At 43.0% G+C, this 26935-nt stretch overlaps 1 protein-coding gene across 1 annotated transcript in view; it reads left to right on the forward strand.

Moving 5' to 3' along the window:
• Positions 1 to 5182: 5182 nt before the first annotated feature.
• The window catches only part of RIN3 (Ras and Rab interactor 3), a gene marked incomplete at its 3' end in the record, with an annotated part of 67559 nt that continues 45806 nt past the window's right edge, over positions 5183 to 26935 (forward strand). Inside the window, exons 1-2 of the mRNA XM_080618218.1 lie at positions 5183 to 5277; positions 25444 to 25630. Of these exons, the coding sequence (XP_080474344.1) occupies positions 5231 to 5277; positions 25444 to 25630 (234 nt within the window). The 5' untranslated portion in view covers positions 5183 to 5230. The remainder of the gene's footprint in view (positions 5278 to 25443; positions 25631 to 26935) is intronic.

A 26935-nucleotide genomic window follows, 5' to 3' on the forward strand; every position in this document is an offset into this window, starting at 1 on the left:
TGCTGGGTGGTGAGATTTATATGATGACAGCATGGTAAATGACAGCATTTAGTTCCAGCAGTTCTGTACCAAACCCTTTATTATTCCCTTGAACTCTTTTGAAAAGTCTGTATGCAAGTGATAAATGTTCTGCAGAAGAGAAAAATGTTCAACTGACATGTGCATTCCAGTTTCTGACCTACCTTGTACATGTTTAAGAACCTCCTTTTGAATAACTTGAATGTACAATTTTCTCACATTTCCCCCTGTGTGGGATCCTGCTATTTTCTCCCCAAAGAAAGCTGTGAAATCCTATATATCTTTGCCCTGAAATGTGAGGTACTTCTCCACAGGCTGAGATGTATAGTGATGGTGGTGATTTATACATCATACTGTTTTGCTTGCTACCATACTTCTGACATACAGTGCACTATCTGAAAGAAATTAATGGCTATGGAAAACCAATGCCATTTGGATATTTTCTTACAAGAATTACCAGTTTGAATTTAATTCGATTTATTTTTCCTTTTTACTTGCACAAAGAATTTAAGCAATCATTGCCATCTTATGACCGGAATGATCTTAGTAAACTTGAAAGGTTGATTTACAGCAATATGGAATTATAACAAAAGTCTAAAGGTATCAGAATATATCAAAATCAGAGGTATAATCTCTAGGAGGACTAACACCAACTGAGATGCTTCATTTCAGAGAGTTTTTACAGCAAGATCATGGCCTTCATTCATATACTAGTTGTGTTCAAAGAACACTTGTAAATCTGCTTCCCCAGCAGCATTTATATTTCAAATGGCTGAAACTTTGCAGCAAAGTTGTGACCAAATTCTTGCCTTCATGTTCTTGGGAGTGGTACCAGTGCTCATTAATGTCCTTGTAGTTGGCACAAATTCAGATCAGTTGAACTGAAAGTAGAATTTGGCTCCCACTGTCCCCTCCATTGCAAGAAAGTATTCAAAATCATTTATGATCACTGAAATAACTTCTGAACCTTTTAAAATTCCCTGTGTTTCATACTTGCAGGAATTTGCAGTGCACCCTTAGGAGGTGCAATACCTCTTTAAATATTATTAAAACTTTCTAGAACTGCTTACTTTGAAAACAGAAAGGGATGGGTTTGTAAACTGTAAATAACAGAAATCTATCATGTTATTTATTTTTTCAATGACTGTGACCTTATGCACTGTGAATGCTCTGTGATATGGGGTCCTTTGTACAGATAAATGTGTCATGAAATCCAGATGGATTTAATGTGATAATTTGTTACAAAATGTTGGCATGATATTTGATTATTTTTGTTGTGAAAATTTTAAAAAATAGTTAATTCAGCATTTATAAAAGATTATAGCAGTCAGTATTATAATGCACTATATAGAAATATATACACTATCAATAAATTATTTAAACAACTAGAGTATTTGCTGGGTGTTTTTTTTTTTCCTCAGATGGTAGCATGTAAAATATATTTATTGTTGAAAATCTAAAATTTCAGGACCCAGTTAGGATATGTGACTGCACTTTCTTCATGAAACGGGGACCCTGCTGAACAGAATAACAGAAGGCCTACATTGTATCTATTCCAGGGATTATCACCTGGATCAAGCCATTATTTGAGGTGAGTTAAATGTATGTATCTGATTCACACCAATACTGAAACACACAATTTGCTCTTTTGGGACTAGAAATATGTGATTTGCTGAGGAGACAGTTTGCTGTACTGAGGCACTGGTCCCGAAGCAATGGTGGGAGTCTCAGAAACACCTCGATCAAGAGCATTTTGGCTCCTTTGTCCCATGGTATAGTGGCATTCAGCAGGTTCACACTGAGTACTGGATACTGACTAGGCGAGACGGAAGCAAGGTCCAGAAGCTGCACAGCACTACCTTCCTTTCCTTTGAAGGCTTACCTAGGCTCTGGAGATACTGTGAAGAGAAGGATATAATCCCTCTTACCCTTGACTGCCTGCTTTCAACATCTCTGCAATCCATCTCAGGGTCTGTGATGATTTTTGGTATATGTACATTGTCTCTGGTACAATCTGTTCAGGGCTGACGAGAAGCTTTTAAGTGCAGTTCTTGGGGAAAAGAGAAGCTAAGAGTTAACTTCATCTAATGTGCTGGTGTGTTAACAGTTTCATTGTCATGAATACTCCTAGACAGTTAGTGACTAGGACATGCAAGTTAAAACAAACATTGACCTTATTAACCGCAATGCAGGCTTTTGAAATCCCTGTTGCTGTATAAACCTGTCATTAGCCACTGTGGCTTTTGTGCATCTACAAAGAGTCCTAGTGACGTGGAGAAAAGGGATATCCTGCATTCTTTGACATTTGCATAAGGGCTCATTCTTTGGTGTATGCAAGGCTAAATTTTTCTAAGCTGGGAAAGGGAGAAGATTCCTTCTTACACACAGAAGTAACTTTCAAAATGTGGGAAGTACCCCTTCTTTTAATCCCCATAGGTTTGACATGATGACCCATCATGATCAGTTATGTAATAGGCTCTATAAAAGGCACATAATCTACAGATTAGTGACACAATAGGCATGACAATTCCTGCAGGCCCTTATCGTATGCCATATTATTGATGCAGCTGCTTCCTACTGTATGGAAAGCAGAACTGTCGTATAATCTGTGCATATGCTGAAAGCACTATTATAGCCAAAGTGCTCATTGTACTTATGCGCTTCCTCCATAAGCCATTTTAAATCTTTTCAACTCGGCTGCATAAAAACACAAATAGGGACTGCAGCATGGTGTAACTTAATATGGAAAAGGTAAGTCCTAGGAAAGACAAGATCTATCAAGAAGTGGCATTTTGCAGTGACTGGATATTATTTTGACATTTAGGTTTTGTATAATTGTTTACTTACAAAGCCTGTTACTAGAACACGGTGTCACATTCCAAACCTGCCAAATCTCTGGCTTAAAAAAAATACCCAGCAAAGCTTGGACAAAATTTATTATGTTGACTTCATTTTAAATAATTTACAAAATACTTAAACTGTGCTACAGAAAAACTAAATACAAATGAGGGTATTTTCATTAAGTTTGGTCAGTATCTTTAAGGAAACTAATTTCAAAACACCAGATTTCTGAAGCTACATTCTTTTGATTACAAATAGTGTGAAAGATTTCACAAAAAAATAAAATACACCGCTTCTCTCAAATCACGTGAAACTGACATAGCAGCACAATACTGGGTTTTTGTATTCCTCATTTTTTCGTTGGGTATTTTTATTTCGAAGTCCTTTTGTGTCTTCTTCCCTAACAACATCTTTGGAAATGTCTAATGCTCTCTACACACAGATTCCCCCATCTGGGCAGGTCCATGCAGAGCAGCACACCTTTGCAGTTTTTCATCTCAGCAAACTTATTTGCCACCAAAGCAGTGGTAAATTCTGAGTGGGCCTGGTCCCTGCTGAACTGCGGTGGAGGGAAATGGAAACCTGGGGTAGAGCTGAATTTGTGTGATGCATCTAGGAGATGGCTTTTATGCCAATACCCAAGGTACATTTCAAAGCTGCCGAGCTGGTCAACAAATCTAGAGTGTATTTTTTTCTTTGACCTCTGTGCCCAGAACGAATAGAAGGATTCAGAACTAAGATCTGACAAGCCTGCAGTGAGGGGTGAGTGACTCTTAGACAACCAGTTTGTTTAAGAGAGCTCACTGAATGATTTCATCATTGGCTGAAAATAACTACATGAGTTGGAGCAAGGAGCTCCTTAATTTAGTAGAAAAGAGCATTTTGAGATACAGCGGTGAAACTTTAAAACTAGACAAATCAAGGCAAAGTACCAGATGTGTATTTAAATATCAAGAGTTAACTACTAAGACACCTTATGTAGGAGGGTGGTAAATTTCCCATCATGCAGCCTTTCAGTCAGGCTTTTTGACTTTCTAAGAGAAATCCTTCCAAACTCTAGACAATATACTTTCTAATGTCAACAGAAGTTACAGGCTTGATCAAAAATCCCAGAGAAAAGCCTGTCTTGTGTTGCACAGAAGGTGTGATCTGGTGATCATAAAGGTTCCCCTGAATCTCTGTAGGTTAGTGCCAGCAGAACTGGTTCCATGTTCTATATAGAGATCCTGTTTCCTTCATGTCAGTACACTGGCAGCTGCCTGGCATTTGCATTTCTGCTGTGGGCTGTATGGCACAGACTATGTACTCTTAGAAAGCTGGGAAATTCCTTTTACAGATAAAAGCGGCAAAAAGTTACCTTTGTCTCTCTCTCTCTCTGTTCCATGCAATTGCTTTTCTCTGCCTCTGCTTCGTACTTCTGCCTTGTTTTTTCCATTATGTATTCTGCTAACATCAAATATTTCTGGAATGATAGGGCTGCCAAATAGGAGTGCCACCAGCCCTGCCTAATAGTAGATCTGTCAGTCCTCAGCCTCCACAGCTGGTCTGTATTCAGTTGGGTTTCCAGTACAGCAAACACTACTTGACCACTTAAGTAACTGCAGGTCAAATGTGCTCTGAGACTGACTGGAGCATCGCAGCATGAATAGCTGTTCATTTACTAGCAGTCTTACAGCCTTATCATTCACTTTTGCTTTAACTGGGAATATTTTGCAAAGCACTCCTCTGCCAGTGTTAGACATTTCATTTTCTCAGGTCCTGTGTAAATATAAAGGTTTCCAAGCTCCATCTGGTTCCAGTTACTCAAGCAATAGAAATACACATGCTTTAGGAATTTGCAGAGGGAGACTTACTGCTTTGCTGCCTTCTAAAATCCTTTACAAAGTTCACCATGCTCTGTTGCTTCCTTATATACCTGTAGTCTGCAAAACAATTTCTCCGAAACTTCCTTAAGTTAGAGAAACAAAAAAGCAATCTCAGGCCCTTCTGTCTAATAAGGTTAACCTGCCTTCACTACTAAATATGGCTTTATAAAATACACATGCACACACACACCCCCCTGACCACCAAAGACTGCCTCTTCCTGAAATCCCCCGTTTGTATAAATACAGGAAGTAGAAATAAGAGTGGCTAAAATGAGACCTTCTTGGTAGTTTGCTTTCATTTCTGTGTTTGTTAGTCCTCTGCCCTCTGATACTACTGAGCCTGAAGCTGATTTGAAACATCCTCCCCCTGCCGCTCCTTGCAATATCATCTTCAGTACAAAAACTAAGGATGTGGAGGTTCTGCTCCGCGGTGGAAAGGAATTGCTTTCTTTACCAAGGAACTCTAAAGCCACTGTGAAAGAGAAAGTGTCTTGAAGTTTGCTGTAATGATGAAAACATCAGCAGGAAACAAGGGAGCCAGGGATGACGCAGGGTAAGTCCCAAATCTTTAGTGACTGCTCATTTTTAATAACTGTCGCTTTCCTTTTCCTATTTCATAAAGAGTTCTCAGCTACATTTCTGAGCTGGCTGCCGAGTTACCAGCTACACAGTCACAATGGTGTGGCATGGTTGTACTGTCATTTACAGTATTTCCTTTAGCTAACATAATCCAGCTGAAAACAAACTGCAATTCCTTTATTTAACTTGAATCTTAGCTATTTAGGGAAAAGGATGAATTTCAATTGCAGTTTAGGGCACAGGACAGAATGAGGGAGTTCTTTGCTTTTGGAAACGTGACAAATCTTGTCTGGGAGACTTGCTTTGTTTCTACTGAAATGCTGAGAAGTGGATAAGGGCGCATCCCTATGAGCTGATAGTCACTCCCTCTCCAGCATGCTAAAGTACACACGAACCCTGTCCACTGAATCCCAAGAGACTTCAGGCGGGCTTTCTGTTAGGAAGAGACTCCAGGCTTTCCTTGATCCTGGCCAGCAGACACTGCACCTTGCAGGATTGAGCCCCAAGAAAACATAGTGGGAGAGAAAATGGGTTTTTACCTGGGAGACAATCAGCTGCTGGGGTTCCAGGATCAGGCTGGAATCTGCCTATGGCTCAGTTGTACCATAAAGCCCATACTGAAGCTGGGTGTTTCTTCTTCCTGATGAAAACAATTGGGAAAGTTACATAGCGGCTCTGTCACCCCCTTGGAAAAACGTAATACCAGATATTAGTGTGTTTCTTATCTCTCTGACACACCTAGCCTGTTTTCCACGAATAAAAGCTGCCAGATGTGTCTGTGATGGGTGCAGTGGAAGAAGCTGTATAGAAGTTGGCTAGATATGGGACCCTTGCATTTTCAGTCCCTAAGTGTGCTGCAAGTCAGTCCCCTTTGACTTAGAACACATACAGTCAAAAAGGGGATAAAATTGCTGCTGACAGGCTAGTGTGCTGTAATTTCATTATGCACTGTTCCCAGGTAGACACATGGAGTGTGTGGGATGGAGGGAGGACCCTGCATTAAAACTGTCACTGTATTTGCCTTGTTCAGTTGTTTACATAAGTGGAACAATGACACTCCTGTTCCAAGGTACAGTTCCTCAGTTTCACTTAATATTAAATACTGAGGGACAAAGATCACACAGACATAAGGGAAAAATGGAAAAATCCAATCCCTGCAGACTGGCAAGAGGAACTTAGATGGTAATCCAAAGAATTTGCACTTTGCAGCTATTGCCTACATGTGTGATAGTTAACCTGCCAAGTACTGAGCAACTGTAGGATTTATACAGTTTACCTCTTTCTTGGCTTGTCTGAAAAGAGCCACATGCTTGCAAAGGTATGCTTTCAATTTAGGGTTGCAGGAGAAAGTAAACAAGCCATAGACCCTAGATTTGGGCTGTAGATCAAGTGGCTGCAGGAATGCTGAAGCATGAATGGGCATGATGCATGCATTCTTCATATGAGTATCTGAGCAATTTAACAGAATGGCTTTTTATTTAACTGGTTGTCTTTATTTTCAGTCTGTCTCCCTTTCACAGCAAGGAACTTAGGTATTTAAAAAATCCCTTTTAACTCTATCTGTTTACATGCCGCAGTATTGCTGAAGATCCTCAAAATTACTCTTCAGCATGCATACTTTGTGGCCTCCAGCACATTACCGAATTAGAAATGTGTCTAAATAATGTTTAGCTAATTTCCTATGTTCACATTGAATTAGGTGCCAATTTCACGAAGTATGTTTATGTAAAATTGGTAGCTTCCAAAAGGGATGATAACACACGGCAAGCTGCCAATGGAGAATTTGGACCTGAATTTAAAAGATGTGCACAAAAAATTGCATGAGAAATTGCTGAGATTGCATTTCCATTCACCAGAGTCTTCAGGTTATTAATTAAATAGGAAAGCTTACTCACATGCACAGAAACTGTAACAATGCATATTAGCATAAAAGTACCCTATCAACTTGGAAAGTATCCGTGTATCCATTCCTAGTAATGACTGAAAAGGTTACTCGGCATGTAGGAAATCTGTAAGGAGATTTTGCTGACTTACACCTCTGTAATGACAGACAGACGCTGGGGAGAAATCTGCCTCCAGAAATAGTAGCTCCTCAGAGAACGAGTGTGAGGAGAAGTGTAGCTAGAGGCCACATAGAAATAAATCTACTAGAATTCTTACAAAATGGGTTGGGAGAGAAAGAAGGAAATTTCACCAGTAATTCTGACCTAGAGCCAGGCTAACTCCTAGGAACGTTAGTAAGTGGTGAGATCACAAAACATCTGGAGAAATGTGAGCTGATTGAGCCTGGTGACCATGGTTTCATGAAAAGATGCATGCCTTCATTCCCACATCTGGCAAATGTATAGAAGAGATGATGAGGAGAGCAGACAGGATCCGAGACAGAGACATAATATGCAAATATTAAATAGCCCTTTGAGATAATGGCCAGTTCAGGTAGCTGGGAGGGTTACAGTGGTTCTCATTGCCGGGGCACCAGACTGCCTAGTGAAGTAATGATTGTGCATCTTCTTGATGACATGTCTTTTTGGCACAAAAACCACCATCACAGTTGACAGATTTCATGTGATGAATGAAAAGATGAAAAGAGGTCAAGCGCTGGAGGAATCTGGAAACTGAACAACTCTCATAAGTTCACAGATTTCAGCTTCAAAGGGGACTGTTTGATTGTCTAGTCTGACCTTTCATGTAAAGCAGACCAGAAAACCACTTTGGTAAGCACCCTATCAAACCCATGACTTCTGCTGGAATGGGAGCTTTTACATAATTGTTGGCCACAAAAGTTTTCTTCTTAAATGGCTCTTCTACCCAGGCTACATATCTGTCTCTGCAGTGGGGTGAATAACCAACATTTACAGGTTTGAAACAAGAAAACTATTTTTAAAAGCTCCTCAAGAGCCATTCTTTGTAAAGGACTGAATCTATGCTTATTTGAACCAGCGGAACAAGTCCTGTTGGCCTCAGGAGGTCCTGGACCCAACGCAAAGTATTGCTCAAAGAAAACTTGAACCAAGAACATGTGAGTTGCAGTGTTTAAGTAGGGAGGGGACATTTCAGGCAACTGGAAACAAATCAGTGTCATCAAATCTCTGCTGTCTGTCAAGCTCAGATAAGGGATACACTTTCCACTCCTGGGGGATGGTGCTTCTCAGGAAGGAAATGTCTGTGCTCCAGATGCTTTGCACTAAGATTGGGATATTACTGTAAAGATACAAATGAGGGGTTCTCCAAAGGTACCTGAATTTGGTGCATCCAGAGAGAAGGTAACAAATCTCCTGAAATTTATTTAACAGAAAAGCCTGTTTACAACCACAGTGACTTGTCATTTTCAGTGAGTACTTGCCAAAATTAGCAGAGCATGTTGTGCAGTGATCCTGGTGGTAGGCCAGACACAACTACTGTTTGCTAGAGAGAAGACCACACCATCAGTATTGTCAAGTAGTGAACTCATCATTATTGTAGACAGTCTCATACCAGTGTTCACAAGAATGGGGGCACAAATGTAAGTAATATTCTGCTCACCTCCTTTCTACTACAGTTTCAGCTAAATATAGTTTTCACTTCCTGTCCTAAATGGCAACATGCTGGTTTTTATTGTTGACTTACCAATCTAGAGGCAGCATAGGCTGAAAAATGTACACGTATGTGTGCATGGATCTTTCTTGCTCTGTGTGTACAGGTATACATGTGGAACAGTGTGTCCTGGAGAGAGCTAAGAGGGTTGCTTGCAGCAGTTATGGCCTGGCTCCATGCTTTATTAAACCACGTGTACATAGTCCAGATATCTCAGATATTATCTATTTTTATAGCATTTTTCCAAATGATAGTAGGACTATATTTTCACTTATCCACTAGTAAATATAGGTGGCTTCTCTGAGATCAACAATATAGGTTTGTGAGTCTCACAAAGATCTCTAAGACAACCTGAAAAACAAGCATAAAAGCCAATACCAAAACCCAATCTGTTAGAGAAAGAAACTGCAGGAAGATTCCTTCCCAAATTTTTAAATCCTTGCCTGCTTTCATTGCTAAAGAGCACAGAAACCAAATTGTCCTAACAAAACTAAGAAAAAATATTGTCCATCACAAACATTATAATTTTGGAAGGGAGGAGGGGTTCTCCGTTTAGGTATAGTAAGAAATGGCTCTTTGGAAAGGTAATTAGAAAGAAAAGGCAGCTGTTTGGAATGACTGATCAAGTTCTAGTGCAGATGGATCTGTGAGCAGGGGGTAGGTGTGGTCATTAAAAGTCCTGTCATGCTCTGGAAGACTACTGTGTTTTTCCAGCTGTGTCCCTGTGTAGGAAAGGGTGTATGTATGTTTGTGAGTGTTTAGGCTTGCCCTTTGTGAGAAATTACAAATAAATGACAACTAATGTAGATATTTCAGATGTCATTATTAGATTAGGTTTAGTATTAGAGAGAACCAGGGGAAGGTAGGTTTAGCACATGTTCTCTAGAAGACCAAGGAAAGGTTGTACAGCTCTTGCCATATTATCATCAGTACAGTGTGGCCTACAGTGAGATGTGCTAGGATGGACATAGTCTTGGCAGCTCTGATGTTTAGAGCAGCAACTATATCATAAATCACTGTGCTGATCTAGGGCCTTACATGGAAGGGACTTCTGAGGAATTAAAGCAGGAATAGTTACAAACCTGAGATGTTTGGTCATTTGGGAAAAAAAAAAGGGCATAATATTCTGTAAGTTTGAAGTATTCACACCACCAAAGAAGACTTCAGGTTTATCATTCTGAATATTTATGGATCAAAACAGAAAATGAGAATGAAAGAAGACTGTTTCACTGCAGAAGAGTGGCTTTAAGAAGGCCTTCAAGAAGCAGTGGAAGCAGTTAATGCAAAGTCATGATAAAAAGGCAGTCAAGTAGCAATTCTTGGGTCTCAGTGTAAGCACTGTTCTAAGCAGTCTGTAATTCAGCCTGTGTGCTAGATTGCTTCCTAATCCTAATTTTGAGATAATTATTTTCTGTGGTGTTGGTCAGGTATTTCACCAGTAGTAACTAAATTGGAATCTCCAGAGTAAATCCTTATCTAGAGCCAGGTAGGAGCTAGATTAAATCACTCAGTTGCCTTTAATTCAGCATGTGTCCACCCACCCCCACACATGTGCAAGATATTTTTCTGATAACCAAGCACATAATCCACGTCTTCTCCTCCAGTTTCTTCATCCGTGGTGTTCTGGCTGGCAATTCATACTGGAGCTGGCCCCAAGCACAGTGGGATTGTGAATGAATTTCCTCAAAGATGCTGCAGCACATCCATTTGCCAACAGCTACACACCAGAGTACTGAACTAGTTTGAGTTAAGCACCCTATCCAGCAATGAACATGCCCTTGTTCTTAGGGAGAGGATTGGGTATGCTACTGCAACACAGATATGGAAATAAGTAGATCCCTAAATAAATGGTGCTTATTTTCAAAAACCATCTGAAGAGTCAAGACCTCGGGCTTGTTGATCTTACCCTCCCTGCACCACAGCTGTCACAGGTATGAGTAATTACCGAGTAGCAGCACTACAATCACCAGAGCAATATAAGAATTGATTAACTGAAATCTGTTAAGAGTTTTTGAGGTGGAAAAGGAAAGATGATACTGATGTTTAGAAGAGAAGGGCTCAAAAACCACTGTTCTGTTCAGGGGAAGTACATACATCAGCTGCTCTGAGTTGCAGAATCTATAGCAGAAATTCTAAGGGTCAATTATGTCTGTTTTAAGAGAAATAATTTGCTCCTATGGAATGTTTAGTTTTAAGATGAAGAGATCAAAATTCTGCCTGTCTTTTGTTTCTCCAGTTACATCTCTGCAAGCTTTTAGGGGTGTGTATGTGGGCAGGTAAGTGATTTTTTTTTTTTGCCACTTTGAGGGTTTGTTGAGTATTATCTCTGTCTGGAGTGCTTGTGGGGTATTTCATAATGCTAAAAACCTTCAAACATCAATATCCTCATTCCAGCCTGTCTGCCTGTGTGAGAAAATTTCATTGTTAAAGTTTGGGCATAGTTGGTACATCAGAGATTTAATGAAAGTGCTTTCTTCTCTTTAATTTGCTGAGTGAGAGGAGGCAATGCCCTTACAGCTCTGGTGGACATAGCTTGTGTTACTGACTGTAACAGAGCTGTATCAGAGCTGTAGGACTTGTTAGGTCAGTTTACTAGAATTACTAGCTGTGGGCAGCAGCGGACATAGTACTGCAATTGTAGGGTGAAATCAATAGGGGCTGCCCATGATTTTGAAGAGCAAAGTACTGGAGAATCCTGTCCTGCGTGCACACCATTTAAATGATGATGCGCAGCTCTTCTAGGAGAGTCAGCCAGCAGTGGAGTACTCTGAAATTTATGATTACAGAGGCAGGGCACATCTATACTGGGAGATGTAAGGATGCTGCTCACACACAGGCTCTGGTATTGATCTAGCTGCATAAAGAGAAGAAGCAGGAGTGAGAAGACAGCTGAACAGGCAGGCAAGCATCCATAGAAGCTACTTACCAAAAAGGATGGACAGCATCAGCAGGGGTTAAAACCTAGCTGTTGAACCATTCCTATGCTTCCCTGCCTGTGGTATGCAGGGTAGAGAGGTGCTGTACTTGTGTGATGGTTGAACGGCATCTGCTGTGGTGGAGCAGAGGAGGGCTGTTCCACAAAATTGTGTGTGTGTGATGTATTTCCTGCAAAGACCCTCGGCACCCCACTCTCCCTCCAGCACTCTTTTTGGCATCCATGATCTGCCCTTACAATGTAGGAACACACGTGCCAGCCCCGTCCTCCTCCTGATGGAGGGAATCCTTAAGACACAAATATGCACATGGCTGAGTTGGAGCCACGTGCAGGTGTCAGTCCGGAGTAACTTTCTGGAGCTGGAAAGGGGCTGAGTTTGGAATCCATTCCAGGCTGTCCAGTGCTTGCTTCTCAGAGAGGAAAGGCAACCTTTCAGCTGGTGTTTTTTAAATGTGAAGTTTGGTGTGTGTGTGTGTGTATGTGTGAAACTACATGATAAAACAGTACTGCAAAGCAGCTGTGGTCAAGCAAGCATCACTATTTAAGCTGTTCTAAAAGCTACAAGCACCACTCAATATGGTAAATATTGTAGCTGCAAGCCTTTCGTCTGCCCATTTTGTACCTCTCTGAGCTATCCAAAATAATTCTCTCCACCTTCAGAAATGAGATCCCTGCATCAATATACCCTGCTGGAGCGGGAATGAATATTAAGACAATGCTTCCCTCAAAATACCAGCTGCAAGAGGTTTGGAGGACTTAGCTCCTCTTTGCCTGTACCCAAAATAGTATAAAGTGAAGATGATTACTTGAGCAGCAAAGGATTAGCAGATGTGAGCATTGCATAGCTGGTTATGCTAGTCACATTTTCCTAAATAGATACTAGATGCATGCAAGCCAGGGAGTGCTATGGAAGGCAGCTCTTTTCAAACACATGAATATACACATGCCTATCTGTGTGCCTTTCCCAGACTTTCTGTTCCATTTTTGCTAAACAGGGAATATATTTATGTCTGAGTAAAGGATTTCTACTTTGTGCATTGCTGGTACCTTTAAAAGGGACAAGGTGCTTTCACTCATGATAACGGCATTGTATGATTAAAATAAACCCCTTGTATATATGAGAGGATCTCTAGGTGTTTCATAAATACTAGGCCTCCCAACAATGAGCTGAAGGCAGACATCTACTACTGCCACTGTAGGAAGGGAAACTGAGACACAAGCTCATGAAGCTGATTTGATTATAGTCACTTTTGTAGCTCAACTCCCTGAGTCTTTGTTAAGCATTTAAATCCTGGTCTTATCCCAGAGCATCCTTTAGGTTTGGGGTGATGCCAGGAACAGAATCCAGTTCTCAGAAGGGCTTTTGTTTCTGGTGGATGAATTCCTGCTGGATTACAGAGCTGAACTAGCTTCCTCAGTGTTTACACAGGCTCTACAGCTGAAGCAAGAAAAGCAGTAAAAGTGAAGTCTTCAGAGTATATGCAAGTGGGGTCAGAGAACTCCCTTCTTGCAGTATCCTGCCATTGCACTGGGTTAGGAAGAGCATGAAACCGCATGCTGAGAGTTGTTCTCTGAGGCAGGGCTGCAATTCTGCTCACATAATGGTCCTGCAAGGGCTGTGGCTGCGCTGTAGGTGACTCATTGGGGTCTGTGGCTCAACACTGTTCCTGGGAGGGTTGAAAGACCTGTCTTGCTGCTTGAAATTGTCTCCTGACCATGTTAATTGGTACTTTCTATTTGTTTTTGCAAGGCTTGTTGAGGAATTTCAAGTGCTTTGTGGAAACTAACTGAATACACACAACCTTTTGGATGCTGGGAAAACCTTGCCACGTGTAGGGAAACCACCAAGCTCAGGTTCACCCCTTCTGTGGCTTTCTGAAGAAAACCAGTCTTTTGAAGCCTCTGTCTTGTAAAAGCAGTTGTTGAGCGGAACTAGAAGTAGCTGCAGCCCCTTGTGAACTGTGTTCAATTTTGTCCTGCTTGGGAAAATTCACCAAGGAAACAGAGAGACCAAAAATAGCAGAGTTTGCAGACTGTCAGCACTGATGGCTACCTGCAACACTGCTCTGCAAATTGCTAGCAGACTTCTAGGCCAAAGGAGGTTGTCCCACATATTTGGCTAACTGACAGCCTGGGACCTGGCCCAACCTTTCATCTTGCTGTCAAGAATTTTTCTCTCTCCCCTCTCCTTTTTTTTTTTTTTTTTTTTCTTTGTTTTCCCCAAGGAATTTGTCACTCCTGATACCCCACACAAATACAGAAACCAGGCAAAGCTCAGAACTTCTCCTGCTGAATCAGCAGACAGGGAAGAGCTTGGCTTTGGATGTCTTTCCTTTCTGCCCAGAGGACAAATACGTAACACAGTACGTTTTGCTGTAAGTCCATTCTGAACTCCCATTGTAATCCTTTCTAAGGATTAGAAGTTAGTTAGTTTTAGACTGGATCTTGTTATTTCATTGGTAATCTTTTCAGCCAAAAGGGAAAGTGATGACTGTGTTATCCTCCCAACAGGGACAGGTCCTCTGAGGCAGGAAACTGTGGTAGAGATTGCCTATGGGGCACTGTGAAGAGCAGCCAGTGACAGGGATGGATGGGTAGGGGTTAGTCACTTGACCTGGCATTCTGATATCTCCCTTTGCTACTAGACCTAGCTACCTACCTAGGTCTAGCCTGGACTCATCCTGGCTAAATATAGGCGTTTAATTGTTGTGTCCCATTTAGGAACTTGAGCACCCATGAGGATCTCTAGTCTTATTGGAGAAAGAGCAGCTCCAGGAAATAACCAGGCTAACCAAGCTGAGCAGGGAGCCAGGCCAAAGAGCTGTGTCTAGCACAAACCTTCTTCCGTACTCCTGTCCCTCGAGTCAGATTGCGCCAGGGTCAGAGAAGCAATGGCAGCCTGGAGGTGGTGGTGGGTACAGCACTGGTGTTTTGGGGAGGACGTGACCAAGGAAGTTGTGTTATGGATTATCTGAAGCAGCTGTGAACTCACAGCTCATGATTTATTTACATCATAGCCCTCGTGACCAAGTGACCATAAACACTGGTAAATGAACAAGCTCAAGGGCCCAGAAGTGGTATAGCTGGGTTTGCAGGAGCTGACAGGCTTGCCTTGCTGCTTGGCAGGTTTCATAATCACACACTGAGCTCCCAGCCATCGCAGGGATATTTCAGCAGTTTCTGACACTGCTCCACTAACCAGTCCTTTCACCCCAGGCCATGCCCACCCGCAGGACAGGTCAATCAACTTAGGTCGGCAAACCAGAACACCTTTCTCATCTGTAGGAGAGATGAGACGGTAGGAGACTGTGCCCTTTCACGACCTTTCCAAGTCCCAGAAATAACCCTAAGAAGCCTTTCTGTTTTTCCTTTCCTTCAGCCAGGAAGGCAGATCTCTAACTTCGCCTCAGTATGAATGTGGAGAGGGATCCTATCAGATCATAAAGCAAGAATTATCTGATTTCTCCAATGCTTAATCAAAATTAAGTATGAGGAGTACAAAATCGCTGGAGTTAAGGCTTAAGGATGTCAGACAAAGAGCAGGTTCACAGAATTTAGGGTTTGTTTTGTTTGTTGGGTTTTTTTTTTCACTAACAGCACCATGCATTGAAATGTATTCACAATGACACTGGAACGAAATCTTATCCAAATATGCATATTCTTGTGTAAGTCAGTCTGCAGATCAGTGACTGAATAAGTGGTTTGAAGACCCTTTGCATAGTGCCTTAGTGAGAGGGGGAACCTCTGAAGGCTTGTGCTTTGCTCCTTGAGATACTGCAGGATGAAAGTTCAATGGATTTATTTCTCTTGGCAAAATAACCATTTCTAGTTGCAAATCATGACTGAGATAAGCATTTGCAGGTTTCTTAGAAGAGAGAAAGACTGCTCAGCTTTATGCAGGTCTGTGTGGTTGGTGCCTTGTATCTTGTCTGCCTTATGCTTATGCTAACTTTACTCACAGGGTGAGGAAAGCCATTGATTTTTGTAACTAGTCTAATTTTTCTCTTCATATTTTGCCCAGGATTTGGACTTTGACATGTCATGCAGCTTCAAATAATTCCTAATATAGAGGGTTTGAAACAGAATGGCTTTATTAAGCAAAACCTCAGTACATTCTTCATTAGGTTTGAATTTGGAAATTTCTCCCTCCCCTTTAGTTTCCGTTTCCCTTTCCCCTCTTTGTTAAGTGAGTACAATACAGAAAAGCATTCCCAGGGTTTTCATTCCTGTCTTCCTTCCTGGCCAGATGAGCTGGGAAAGAACAAACCCTCTGTCAAGAGCCCTGGCCCTGCAGTTAAAATGGGGCTGCTCTGGGCTTGCAGTATTTCAGGTGTTGTTCAAAGGCACACAACAAACCCATTTGTCTTCTGTCCAGCTGGTGGCTCTCCTGGGCTTCTCCAGCACACTGACACCAGAGGGTGAGTAAAGTCTCTGACTTCCTTAAGTTCTTACAGCTAAGAACATGGTTTCTCCTCTTCCAAACATTTGCTTCCAGTTCCAGCACCTCACAAGCCCTTCCAGAGGTGGTCATCATCATGGCTTGACTTCGCGAACGAAGATTTGGGAACAGCTTGACCCACGCTTACTACAAGCACGCTGATGACTGAAAAGGCCAATGTGGGATAGGCAAATCTGGTTGCAAAAAGCACAGTGAAAGGTCACCTTGGGTGGTATAGGCGGGGCACGATTCTTTCTACATTGTCTTTTCTCCTTGAGACTAATTCTGCGTGTGTTCTCAAAGGAAACAACAGCGTTACGTATGGTACGTCTCCAATCCCAACTGGAGACCAAGGTGGACCACTGATGGTAGTCAGTATGACCAAGACTGAGGTATTGTTTCAGGGAGTCCTTATATCTCTTCTTTGGGGCACTTCTCTTGTGGCAACTGGTGGCGAGTTCACCATAAAACACAATCTTAGGGAGGCGGTGATCCTTCATCCTATGTAGGATCCAGAGAAGGTAAAGCAGAATTATCCAGCAAACACTTCTGCAGCTTTTTGTTAAGGAAAATGTGCTGTCTTTGGCCTCTCTAACCTTGCCAGAAATAACTCCTGGTGAGGCCCGCATTTCAGAAGCTCTCTTCTTCACAGTGAAGGAGCCTTTCAGAAGTATAAATTATCCTTCACTGCCTGCACACAAAGAAAAGTCTTCAGTTTCGCTGATATGCTGAAATTCCCAAGAGAATAATTTGGGTTTGAAATAGGCAAAGGACAAATAACCTGAAAGGCTCCGATTGCAAATATGGGAGAGAAGGGCTTACCTTTAACACAGCAACTGTCTGTTTTTAGTAAGGGAGTAGGCTAATAAAACTTGCAAAGTGGTTTTGACTTGCAAAAATATGTTTTGACTGAGTAAAAAGAGAAAGACAGTTCATAAGATATTTTGAGACAAGTTGTTGAATACGAAACACCTATGTGCAAGGTTACATAAAGATAGCAGCGTAATTTGTGAGGTGAATACAAGCCAAGCCATGTTATGCCAATAGGAATTAATAGTCCCAGTCCACTGAAGGGCCACAGGCAGCATACACCATCTGCATTAGCTTCTGCTAACGAATGCAGGAAACAACCAGACCAAAGAACAAAAAAAAAAGGGCTTTGAAAGAAGGCCTCTTCCTTCAGGGAATTTCTGATGCTTGGTTTTTATCTTGTTTTGGCCAGAGTAGGGGCTGTGACTGTGAGAAGGCTTGTTTGTTAATTGAGTTGACCTGGGTAACCAGCAGTAATGTGACTTAGCTTGTATTTTGTTTGGGGGGTTTATGCATGTGGAATTCTTTATAATATACATAACTTTGTGTATGTAAATGGAGGGACACACCTAATGAAGCTAGGAAACGCAGTGAAGCTGGCAACTTCATAAACATTTAGCTGCGCCTCCTTGCTCCTTGAGAGCATTCCTTCACTGAAAGATTGTTGACAGGGTCAAACACGAGACTTTGACAGGGGCATTGCCACTGCTTCTCTGTAGGCACTTACAGCTGAACTTGACTAATTTAAGGAGGAGGAGCAGCTCTTTAGAGGAGCTGAGAGCCAGCCCCTAGCACTTGAGGTGAGCACCCTTGCAATGGGAGCTCTCTCTGAGTGACTAGGACAGAAACCCAAGCAGGTAAGGAAGCTCCTGTGGCTGGGTGGTTTACGGGAAACACTGCAAGCACCCCCTCTCCTGAGTGACTTGGCCCTGCTGCTCATGCTGTTAGAAAACCATTATTAGTCTTAATCACTGGGTTTGCACTCTGATGAGTGACAGTGGCTACATGTCCTTCCCAACATCAGGTGCTCCCATCCCACAAGGCTTCTTAAGAGCTGACTTGACTCCTGACCTTTGAAAGGAGGCAAGATCCTGCTCAGTTCAAAATCCAGATAAGTTGTGGTTGTGTCCTGCGACTGCACGATGGCAGTGGTGAGGAAAAAAACGTTTGTTAACTTTTAAACCTGGTAATGGCAGCAGCCAGGGCACCAGAGCTTAGCACAAGCTAAGTTATTCTGGCAGCAAGCTCCACATTTTTGTGTAGAGCCTAGTCCTGTGGATCAGCTAATGTTCTTAAAGCTAGCTCAGCTATCCTTGCTGTGCTCTGCAGGCAGCAGTGCAAGTCCACACAATTACTTCAGTGTGATGCTGGTCTATCAGACCTTCAAACGGAGTCCTGTACTGCATAAGACAACAATCTGGTGTCATGTGAGCAGAAAATTGTGGCCGTTGCACCCTTTTCCCCAAGGACTGTAATAGCACTTTTTCATTTATGTGATTTCCTTTGTTAGTTTCTGTGACTGGGGAGGTGAGAGCTCAGTAAGCTGGTGAGTGATTTCAGGGTACATGAGCTGTCCACACCTGATCCCCCTATCCCCATTAGTGGAGCTGCCAGACAGGGTGATGGTTTGCCCCACTTTGATGTGAACATGCGCAGGCAAGGTCCAGCTGGGGAGAGGTAGATGCCTGCAGTCCGTGTGTGCCTTCACAGAAGCAAACAGCTTGAAAATGCCTGGCAGGTACAGAAAAGCTCACAGAAGTGAGCTGTGCAGGATGCAGAACTTTGCTGCTGAAATTGAGGATGCCTGTAAAGTGGAGAACAGGCAGGTTTGCCTTACCTTTTGGCAGCTGGAACAGCTCCTTCCTTGGCTGTTAGGCATGGTGCTTTCCAGGCTGAGCAAGAAGGCCTGGACATGCAGAGCACCAACTATAGGTTGAAGACCAAACTAACAAAGGGTGGACATAAAAGTAGAGTGGAAACAAGGGGAGCAGTGAGCAAGAGGAAGTGCTCTGGCAACCACAGGTTGTCCACAGGCCACAGTTCGAGTTGCACAGCTTCCTGAGCTCAGTATTTGTCACCGGTGTGGACCAGTAACACAAGCACTCTGCATGGTAGGAAGGGCTACTGAAACAGGCAAGCCTGCCTTATGGGACATACTGAGCCTGTCATGTCACTTCCATTATCAAATTTTCCTGTGGCTTGCTTAACACCCTACATCTTTCCCCTTCCTTTTTTCTTATCAGGAAACAAGAAACTTGTTTGTTGTTTCTGACTAAAGGGTGGCAATCAGCTGGGGTCACCTATGGAGACCTCAAGAACTTTCTTCTCTTTCTGCTTTTTGGGGTTTTCATTGGTTTTTTTTTCTGTTTGTTGGTTTGACTTTTGTCAGATCTCTTGGCTCTATTGTGAAAAAGCATTGAATTTTCTGTGAAGCAGTGGTACACATAAAAGTATTATACGAAGAATAATACAAAAAAGTGGTATATGAAGAAATATTTGGTACACTAAGTTACTTTGTTATGCTGTGAGTTTTTCCATGTCCCACCTTGCTGCCTTCCTATCTTCCTGTTTTATGATGACATGACACAAGAAGTTTAAAGATGATAGTGCTCTCCCTATAGCTAGGTTGAGTGCAATGCCCCAATTACACCACCTGCTGGAAGAAAGAACTGAGAATCCAGGAAGGTGACCCAAGACAGGTCCAAAAGGTAAATGAATCCTTCTCCTCCATCTTGGATGAATTTAAACTGAACTGATCAAGTCAGCAAAGATGGGCAGGCTTATGAGAATAATAAGACAGCATCAAGAAGTAACCACATCTTAGATGGAAGCAAAATGAAGCTCGATGTCCTCTAGCTGGAGCACTGCATAACTTCCCTCTCAGTGAACCGAAAGTAACAGCATATGAATTCACATGTGTCTGAACAAAGATTTTTAATGAGTCTAATCAGAAGTTATATCAAACCAAGAAAAGCATGGGTAGCTATGTATGTAGCCAGGGTCTAACTGATAGAACCTTGTTGCATTTCTTTTTCTGCATGTGACTCTATTCCTTCTCCAGTGTGCTGGCATCAGAACTTCATGCTCTTTTCAGCAGGAAGGTGACTATGAAAGAAAAGGGATATAGGGGTCTGCCTCTGTCACCAGTGACACAGAGCCCTGCAGCCAAGTCCAACTGGGTTGGTTGTGACATAGGATGTAAAACAGGGCTGTGAGTTTTCTGTCAGTTTTTTAATCTCAGCACCATCATCTGACCCATCTCCATGAAGCCCCATACTGCCAAATAGCTCTTTTATCCACAAAAATACCAGCATTGTCCATCTACTTCCACCAGGGCTGGTGTGTCAGTTTCAGGAACTTCCGTCTTTTCCTCCTGCTTCACATGCTCCTTGTAAACTATGTTGCTGTGCATAAAGCATTTCAGACATGAGCTGGCTTGTCCTGAATGATATAATTTCAGGTACCAGGTGGCTCTGGAGCAAAAAGTTGCTTTTCACTTAGAACATGGAGTTTATGGTCACTTGTCCATCTTTCTCCCTCAGCAGCAAGCTGGGTGGCACACATTTGAAGATCTGTTGTGCCTGCTTCGCTATAAATATACCAGATACCAGAGTATCCCTTTCCTTGAGGACAGCACACCAAACCCTTGCTCTTGCTCTGACTTGATGTCGCCTAATATTCAGGGGGAGGGGAAACAAGCAATAAAACATAAAAATAAAAACCTAGCTTCTAATTCTTGCACCTGGTTTATTTAAACAATGCTAAGGCCCTCAGCCTTCACTTACCATTGTACTACAGAGCATCTGGTTTCTGGTTTGATTTAGTAACCCCTGATGCATTTTCTCTGATCTGGTGACAGGCAGAAGCTGCAAATAGGCAGAAGTGAAGAATTCATCTGACAGTCCCTGCTGCTGTTGCACACAGTTTCTGTGTCTCAGCTGCCTCAGAGTGATCAGATCTATATAGTAGAACCAGGAAGCTCTTAGTGTCAGCAAGCTTGCGGCAGTATTTCTGAAGTCCCTTGCAAAGGTATGCCCAGGTCTGAACCTGCGTGAAATTCAGTGGATTATATCCCCTTGCAGTTCTGATGATTTCTGGGAATATGCAGCTGTCAAGTGTTGCTCTTAATTTCCAAAGCAATGAGTCATGGTGGTGCCATTACTTCAGTGTACAGTCACTGTGCAATAATTCAAATCATCATTGTCATTATTATTACTTCCAATCATCAATCTAATATCTTCTGCCAAACTGAAGCAGGTGTGTGAATGTAATCACTGTGCAATTAATTAACCTGCGTTGCCAGTCAGTATGCAACACAAAGCTCCCTGCATCCCAGCCGAGTTAAGTTTAGCAGAGCGGACGTAGGATTTAAAAGTACTTTGCAGTAAAAACTCAATCAAATAAGAAATGAAAGCCAGGCAGCTCTAGGGCCAGCTTTTCAGCTTCACATCACGCCTGACAAAAACAAGCACCTGCCTGTATCAGTTCAAGGGTTTTCCAGGACTGTGGGAGAAGAAGGATAGAGTTGTGTGTTATTTCTGAAAACCATGAGCTTAGAAATCATCTGATGCGTGAATTTTGAGTGAGTGAAATAGCAAAGGCCAGCTGCTCACCGTGGTGCCCCACAAATCCCTTCCACTGGCAGCACAGCAAGAACCCAAGAGCTGCCTGAGCTCACTTCTGTCTGTGCATATAGAGCTACAGCAGAGCCAGATTAAATTGCTGGATTAAGCAGTCCCACAGCCCAGCATCTGGACCTTTGTGACAGCTGTGCCTAGGAAAGAAGTCAAGCATTAGTGCTATAACTGCGTCAACTGGCATGTCATGGGTCACAGCATTATAGCTGGAAAAGATCTGTTAAGTCATCCACTCCCATGCTTAGCCAGTGCAGGGTCTGACTCAGAGTGTTTGCTACTGCTCTGAACACAGCATTTTAAGACATCTAGGCAATGCAATCCTTCTCCCCTTCTCTTGGAACTACATCATCTAACTTGCTGCCAGGAAGCGGCTAGACTAACATTCCCGTTTTAACATGATCCCATTAATGACTCTTCATGCCTTTCCTGTCTATCAAGGCCTTCCCCTTCACTGAGCAGTCCTTTCCTTCCTCTGGACACGAACAATAGCCTGCAAACCTTCTTCTGGGCTGGCTTTTGAGAGGAGGATACTCCACACCAGGACTCTCATTCCTGAGGGTCCCCAAAAGCCTGGGTTCCTGTTCTGCCAAAAAGCCTCATCCACTGCTCTTAATTATCCTCACTGAAAGACCCCACACACTCAAATCATGAGATGTTTCCATTAAGACAAATATTCTCAGGTTTTAAATTTTTTTATCTTGTATGTCTATATTTGGAATTATTTTCTATTTTTTATCTGCTCTCCAAAACTTAGACAACGGGCCCTGTGTGCAGTCGTATGCTTTGGAAGGGCAGCTCTGTTATTTTTCTTCATCAGTCTGTTGTTGCCAAACCTGCATTGCTGCTGTGAGCAGGACTCCAGACAAAGTGACTGGGCTGAGCACCTCTCTGCCTGCATCAAGCCTGGGCTCCCCCATGAGGACTACCATGCCAGTGTCACTTCATGCCTGCTGCTCACCAGGTCCAAGCTGCTTTGTATTACTTCCTCATCTTTGTTGATATCCCTCATTTCCCTCCAGGTAATGGGATTCCTGAGCATCAGTGCTTTGCTGGCCCTTTTCTTTTCACCTTACATAACTGATGGGTATCAATTCAATTCAGCATCACTGGAGCTCTTGCAGTGCATATCACCTTCTGGTCCTGCAGCAAGACATCATCAGCATTAGTTTGATTTTGATCTGGGCTTCACACATCATTGGCAAGATCAGATTCATGCTTGTTTAATTTGGGGAGTAGCTTTTGCTACTTTGCTTCTAGTGTTATGGAACATTTCATTATAACTCGCCTTTCTTTTTCTTCAGCTTGTTACTTCTTTCCCATTACCAAGTATGAATGTTGCCATCCAACACAGGTTTTCCTTTCACATGGTTACTAAGCATTTCTTTTGGTTTCTTCTGTAAAGAAAGAAGTGGAGAGATGAATCAGGTTAACTTCCTTCGCTGCTTTACCCTATATGGCCAGATGATACTGATTAAAATCATATGCTGTTGCATCAGAAAGAAATTTCCTCACCTGTGTGACAAGCTGGGCTTTTATCACAAGTGAAGAGAGTGTTTCACTTATTTCTGTTTGCTTTTTTAGGGACAACTCTGTCATTCTCACTGTCTTGGCTATGATCTTGAAAATGAGTTGATTAAAATCAAGCTTCTCTGGACTGATACACTGAGTCAGCAACTGGGATTGCAAAGGAACACGTATTTTCTAAGGAAGCTGTCTCTGTAGGGTTGCAAAAGAAAAAACTACTAAAAATAAAATCTCGCTCTTGGTTTGGGGATTTGAAAGGCTGTTTTTATTAAAAATAACTTTTGGGATAAGCATATTGCATTAGGCAAGGCCTTTGAAAGGACTCTCTTTTAGTAGTTTAAGTCTGATCTTATTTGAAATGTACAGCTTTAAGATCTGTATTTTTACAAAGGAAAAGGCAAAGTCTTGAAGTAAGACCACATCAAAAGTGAGTCCTCCCCTTTTCAGCTGTAACATCTAAGCAGCAAAACTGGTGCAGAAAAACATGTTTTGTGTAAGTTCTCCATTTCCTTTACTTTTAAAATCAACTAATCAAATGAGAAGCCCACATCCATGAGATGTAGCCTTATCCAGTAGAGCTCTTTTGACCAGACCTTTCAGCACAAATATTTCCACTGACTGCAGTGCTAAGCACGTACATAAATGCTTTGTTGAATCAGTGGCATAGCTATAAACCAGCTTTTAATACCAGTCTGCCAATAGACTTCAGGAACTAAAAATAAATAGAATCAGTTCTTTGTGTCTCTGAGCAGAACAGGAATCTAAAGGAGTGAGTGTCCCAGATTTTTAATGTTCTCAACAGCATAATTTCTGTATTCTTACATCTTGTAAAGCTGAGAATAAGATCTGAGACATAAGATGTGACTGGGCATTGCTAACGTGGTGCTGCAGGATAGCCCCTCTCTCGTCACTCAGCATCTCCCATGCATCTTTTAGGAGCTTCCAATTATTGCTTTAGGAGTGACCAAAATTACAAATGTGGCAGGAAAAAGCAAAATCAAGTCTTCATTTCCTCCGTCCTGAAGGTCCCTCTGATGTTTTTCCACATTTACTCTGCTCCCTTCCGTTCCCCACCCTTGGTGCAGGGAAAAGGTTTTCTATGTCTGTGTCCTTTGAGTCTTGTCCGGCAGGACTTGCTGTGTCATGGTAAGCAATCTACGGCTGTTTGCAGTGCGGCACCCCAAATTATTCTTCTGCTGCAGATCAGCCTTTGGGAATCGGCAAGGATAGCTATTCTGCAGTGGATAACTTGCTGCTGAATGCATTCTAACACATCATCCCTCTTCCTTCTGTACTCTGTGATTTACAAGGGAGATGGAGGGTTTCCCCCACCACCACCACTATGAGAGGGCACAGGTGGCTCCCTGTGGAGGGCTGGAGGAGCATCCACCTCCGCAATCATCAGCATCAACACAGACTCACCAATGGAGATGGAGAGTGCTCAGTGTTATTTTTAAACAATGAGATGTCTAGGTCTGCCTTTTTGCAGACTGCTTAAGCTGGGCACAGGGGTGGCTGCCAGAATGCAAGAGCAACTGATGGTGCCTCTGGCTACTCTGCAGGCTTGCTCTGAGAGGAAGCGGGGCAAGATACCACACTGGTGACCATCATGCAGGGAGCCCATCGCAGCTCCTGTGTGACCGGAAAAGCACTGACAGTGGCAGGGGCACAGAGTGAGCTGCAGGCTGCCTGGCCCCTGCACACCTCAGACAGTTGCTGTGGCAGGGGGGATGTGTGTATTCCCATCAGATGGCAAGGTCTTTGGCCTTTTTCCTCTGTTGCATCACTCCCTTTGAAGCCATGAAACATTGCTTTGAGCCTCTAGCTGGAGGATGGGGTCCAGGGGACAAGCATGCTCTGTCCTCTACAGTGCTGGCTGCCTCTGTCCCTCCCTTACCTCTGTCCCTGGGTACCTGTGCTTTGGCAATGTAGATAGATGAGCTGAAACCAACAGACCTCAGCATGGAGCACACTGCAAGTCTGTGGCCTGAAACTCAAGTGTGCGTCACCACTATGAGGCTATAGACCTTAGGATGGGGCTTATCTGTGTCAAGGCCTGTGCACCCTGTTTGCTCTGTTGTTGCAAGGTGTCTGTGGTCTGATGCCCCTCGAGGGAATCCTCCTGGTGCGTAAGTGCCTCTGTGTTTGCATTTACAGTCCTTACTTCTCCCAGGTTTTCCATTTGCAGTTCTACTTACAAGGGACTCCCTTGCTGTGTTTCAGCCATATCACAGATTCCAGCAAAGACGGAAAAGAGACACATCTCTGTCAGGCCACTGCCCTGAGAAACTGCCTCCCACTTCCAGGGATCAGCATCCTTGATAAACTCATCAAGACCTGTCCTGTCTGGCTTCAGCTGAATATGAACCAGGAAAGGGCTGGGGTGATACTTGGCAAAGAAACAGCTGGGGTAAGTTCAAAGCGGTTTCAGTTCAGACAGTCACATTTCCCGTCTTTGGTGGAGCTGGTTAGGAGAGCAGCACTTTTTTTCATGTGGAAGCAAAAATACTCAGCAGATTGTTCTCTGATTCCATTAGCTTTTGATGCTTTAGCCATTTACAATAGCGAAAGACATACAATGGCATGTAGATTCATGGAGATGCCTTCCCATTCCCCACCATACCCTTGGCTATACTAATTTAGAGTAATAAAAATTAAATTCCCTGAAGAAAAGGCCCCTAAGTTCTGGGAGCTGCTGGGAGTCATTCTTACTGCAATCTGGCCCTCATAAGCTGAGTGTTAGAAAAAGGCAGACTCATGCAAAGCTCAGAGCTTGCTTAAGGAAAACAGCTCTGTAGCAAAGGGAGCTTCCCATTCCTGGGGTCTTGGAGGTAAGCCGTGGCAGGGAGTGGGTGTCCTAGTCAGGTTTGTGGATGGCAGGTGCAAATGACCTGAGCTGATGCCAAAGCACAAGGGGAATTCACTCATTCCTGCTCTCTGAGGAGGTTTGGACCTGTTCCTCGCCTGAGTCAGTCTATCCAAGGGCTAAAAGCTGGCACAGCCAAGTGCTAACCTCCATGGAACTTGTCTGATCAACCTAGACTGAGCAGTGCATCTCACCCTGAACTCAGACAAGTTGAGCAAATTGTTCTCTTTGTTTTCCTGCACTGACTGTAAAGGGAGACCTGAGTGACTGTCTCTGATATAGCAGTGTATGGCCGCAAGCCTCCTCAGTCAGGACCTCCTCAGTCCTGCAAGCAGGGCTATTCCACACTTCTGGAATAGCTTTGGGGATAAACGTTGCCTCTCTTCCCCCTGCTCGCACCTTCCTCACTCACGATCTCCAGCTGCAGCTTGAAACAGGCAGAAGAGCTGATGTATCAGAGGTGTCCCATGGCAAGTGCAGGCTCTCCTGCCCACTCTGAGCAAACCTGAAGCTGAATCAGCACTGCAGCTTTCCTGTCACTGGTGAAAATGGAAGAGACTGATTTGTATACCAGCCCTGGCCAAGGCAGTAGGGTTAGGTGCAGCTCAAAAAACCCACCTCCCTCCCATCTGAACATGATCCAATTCTAGCCTTTGGAGCCATGGCAACCAGTTATGACAATCAGGAAACCAGAACTGATTCATTTCCAGGTTTCACTTCTTTCATTGCTTACATTTAATTTCAAATGAAGCACTTGACCAATGCTATGTGAGATAGTGTGGACTGAGACCCAGGGTCATGGTAGCCTCTTGAGGGGGGTTAGAGGGGCAATGCTATCACATGGGTGGT

This window comes from Psittacula echo (assembly GCF_963264785.1).
Source record: "Psittacula echo genome assembly, chromosome: 5".
NCBI lineage: Eukaryota > Metazoa > Chordata > Aves > Psittaciformes > Psittacidae > Psittacula > Psittacula echo.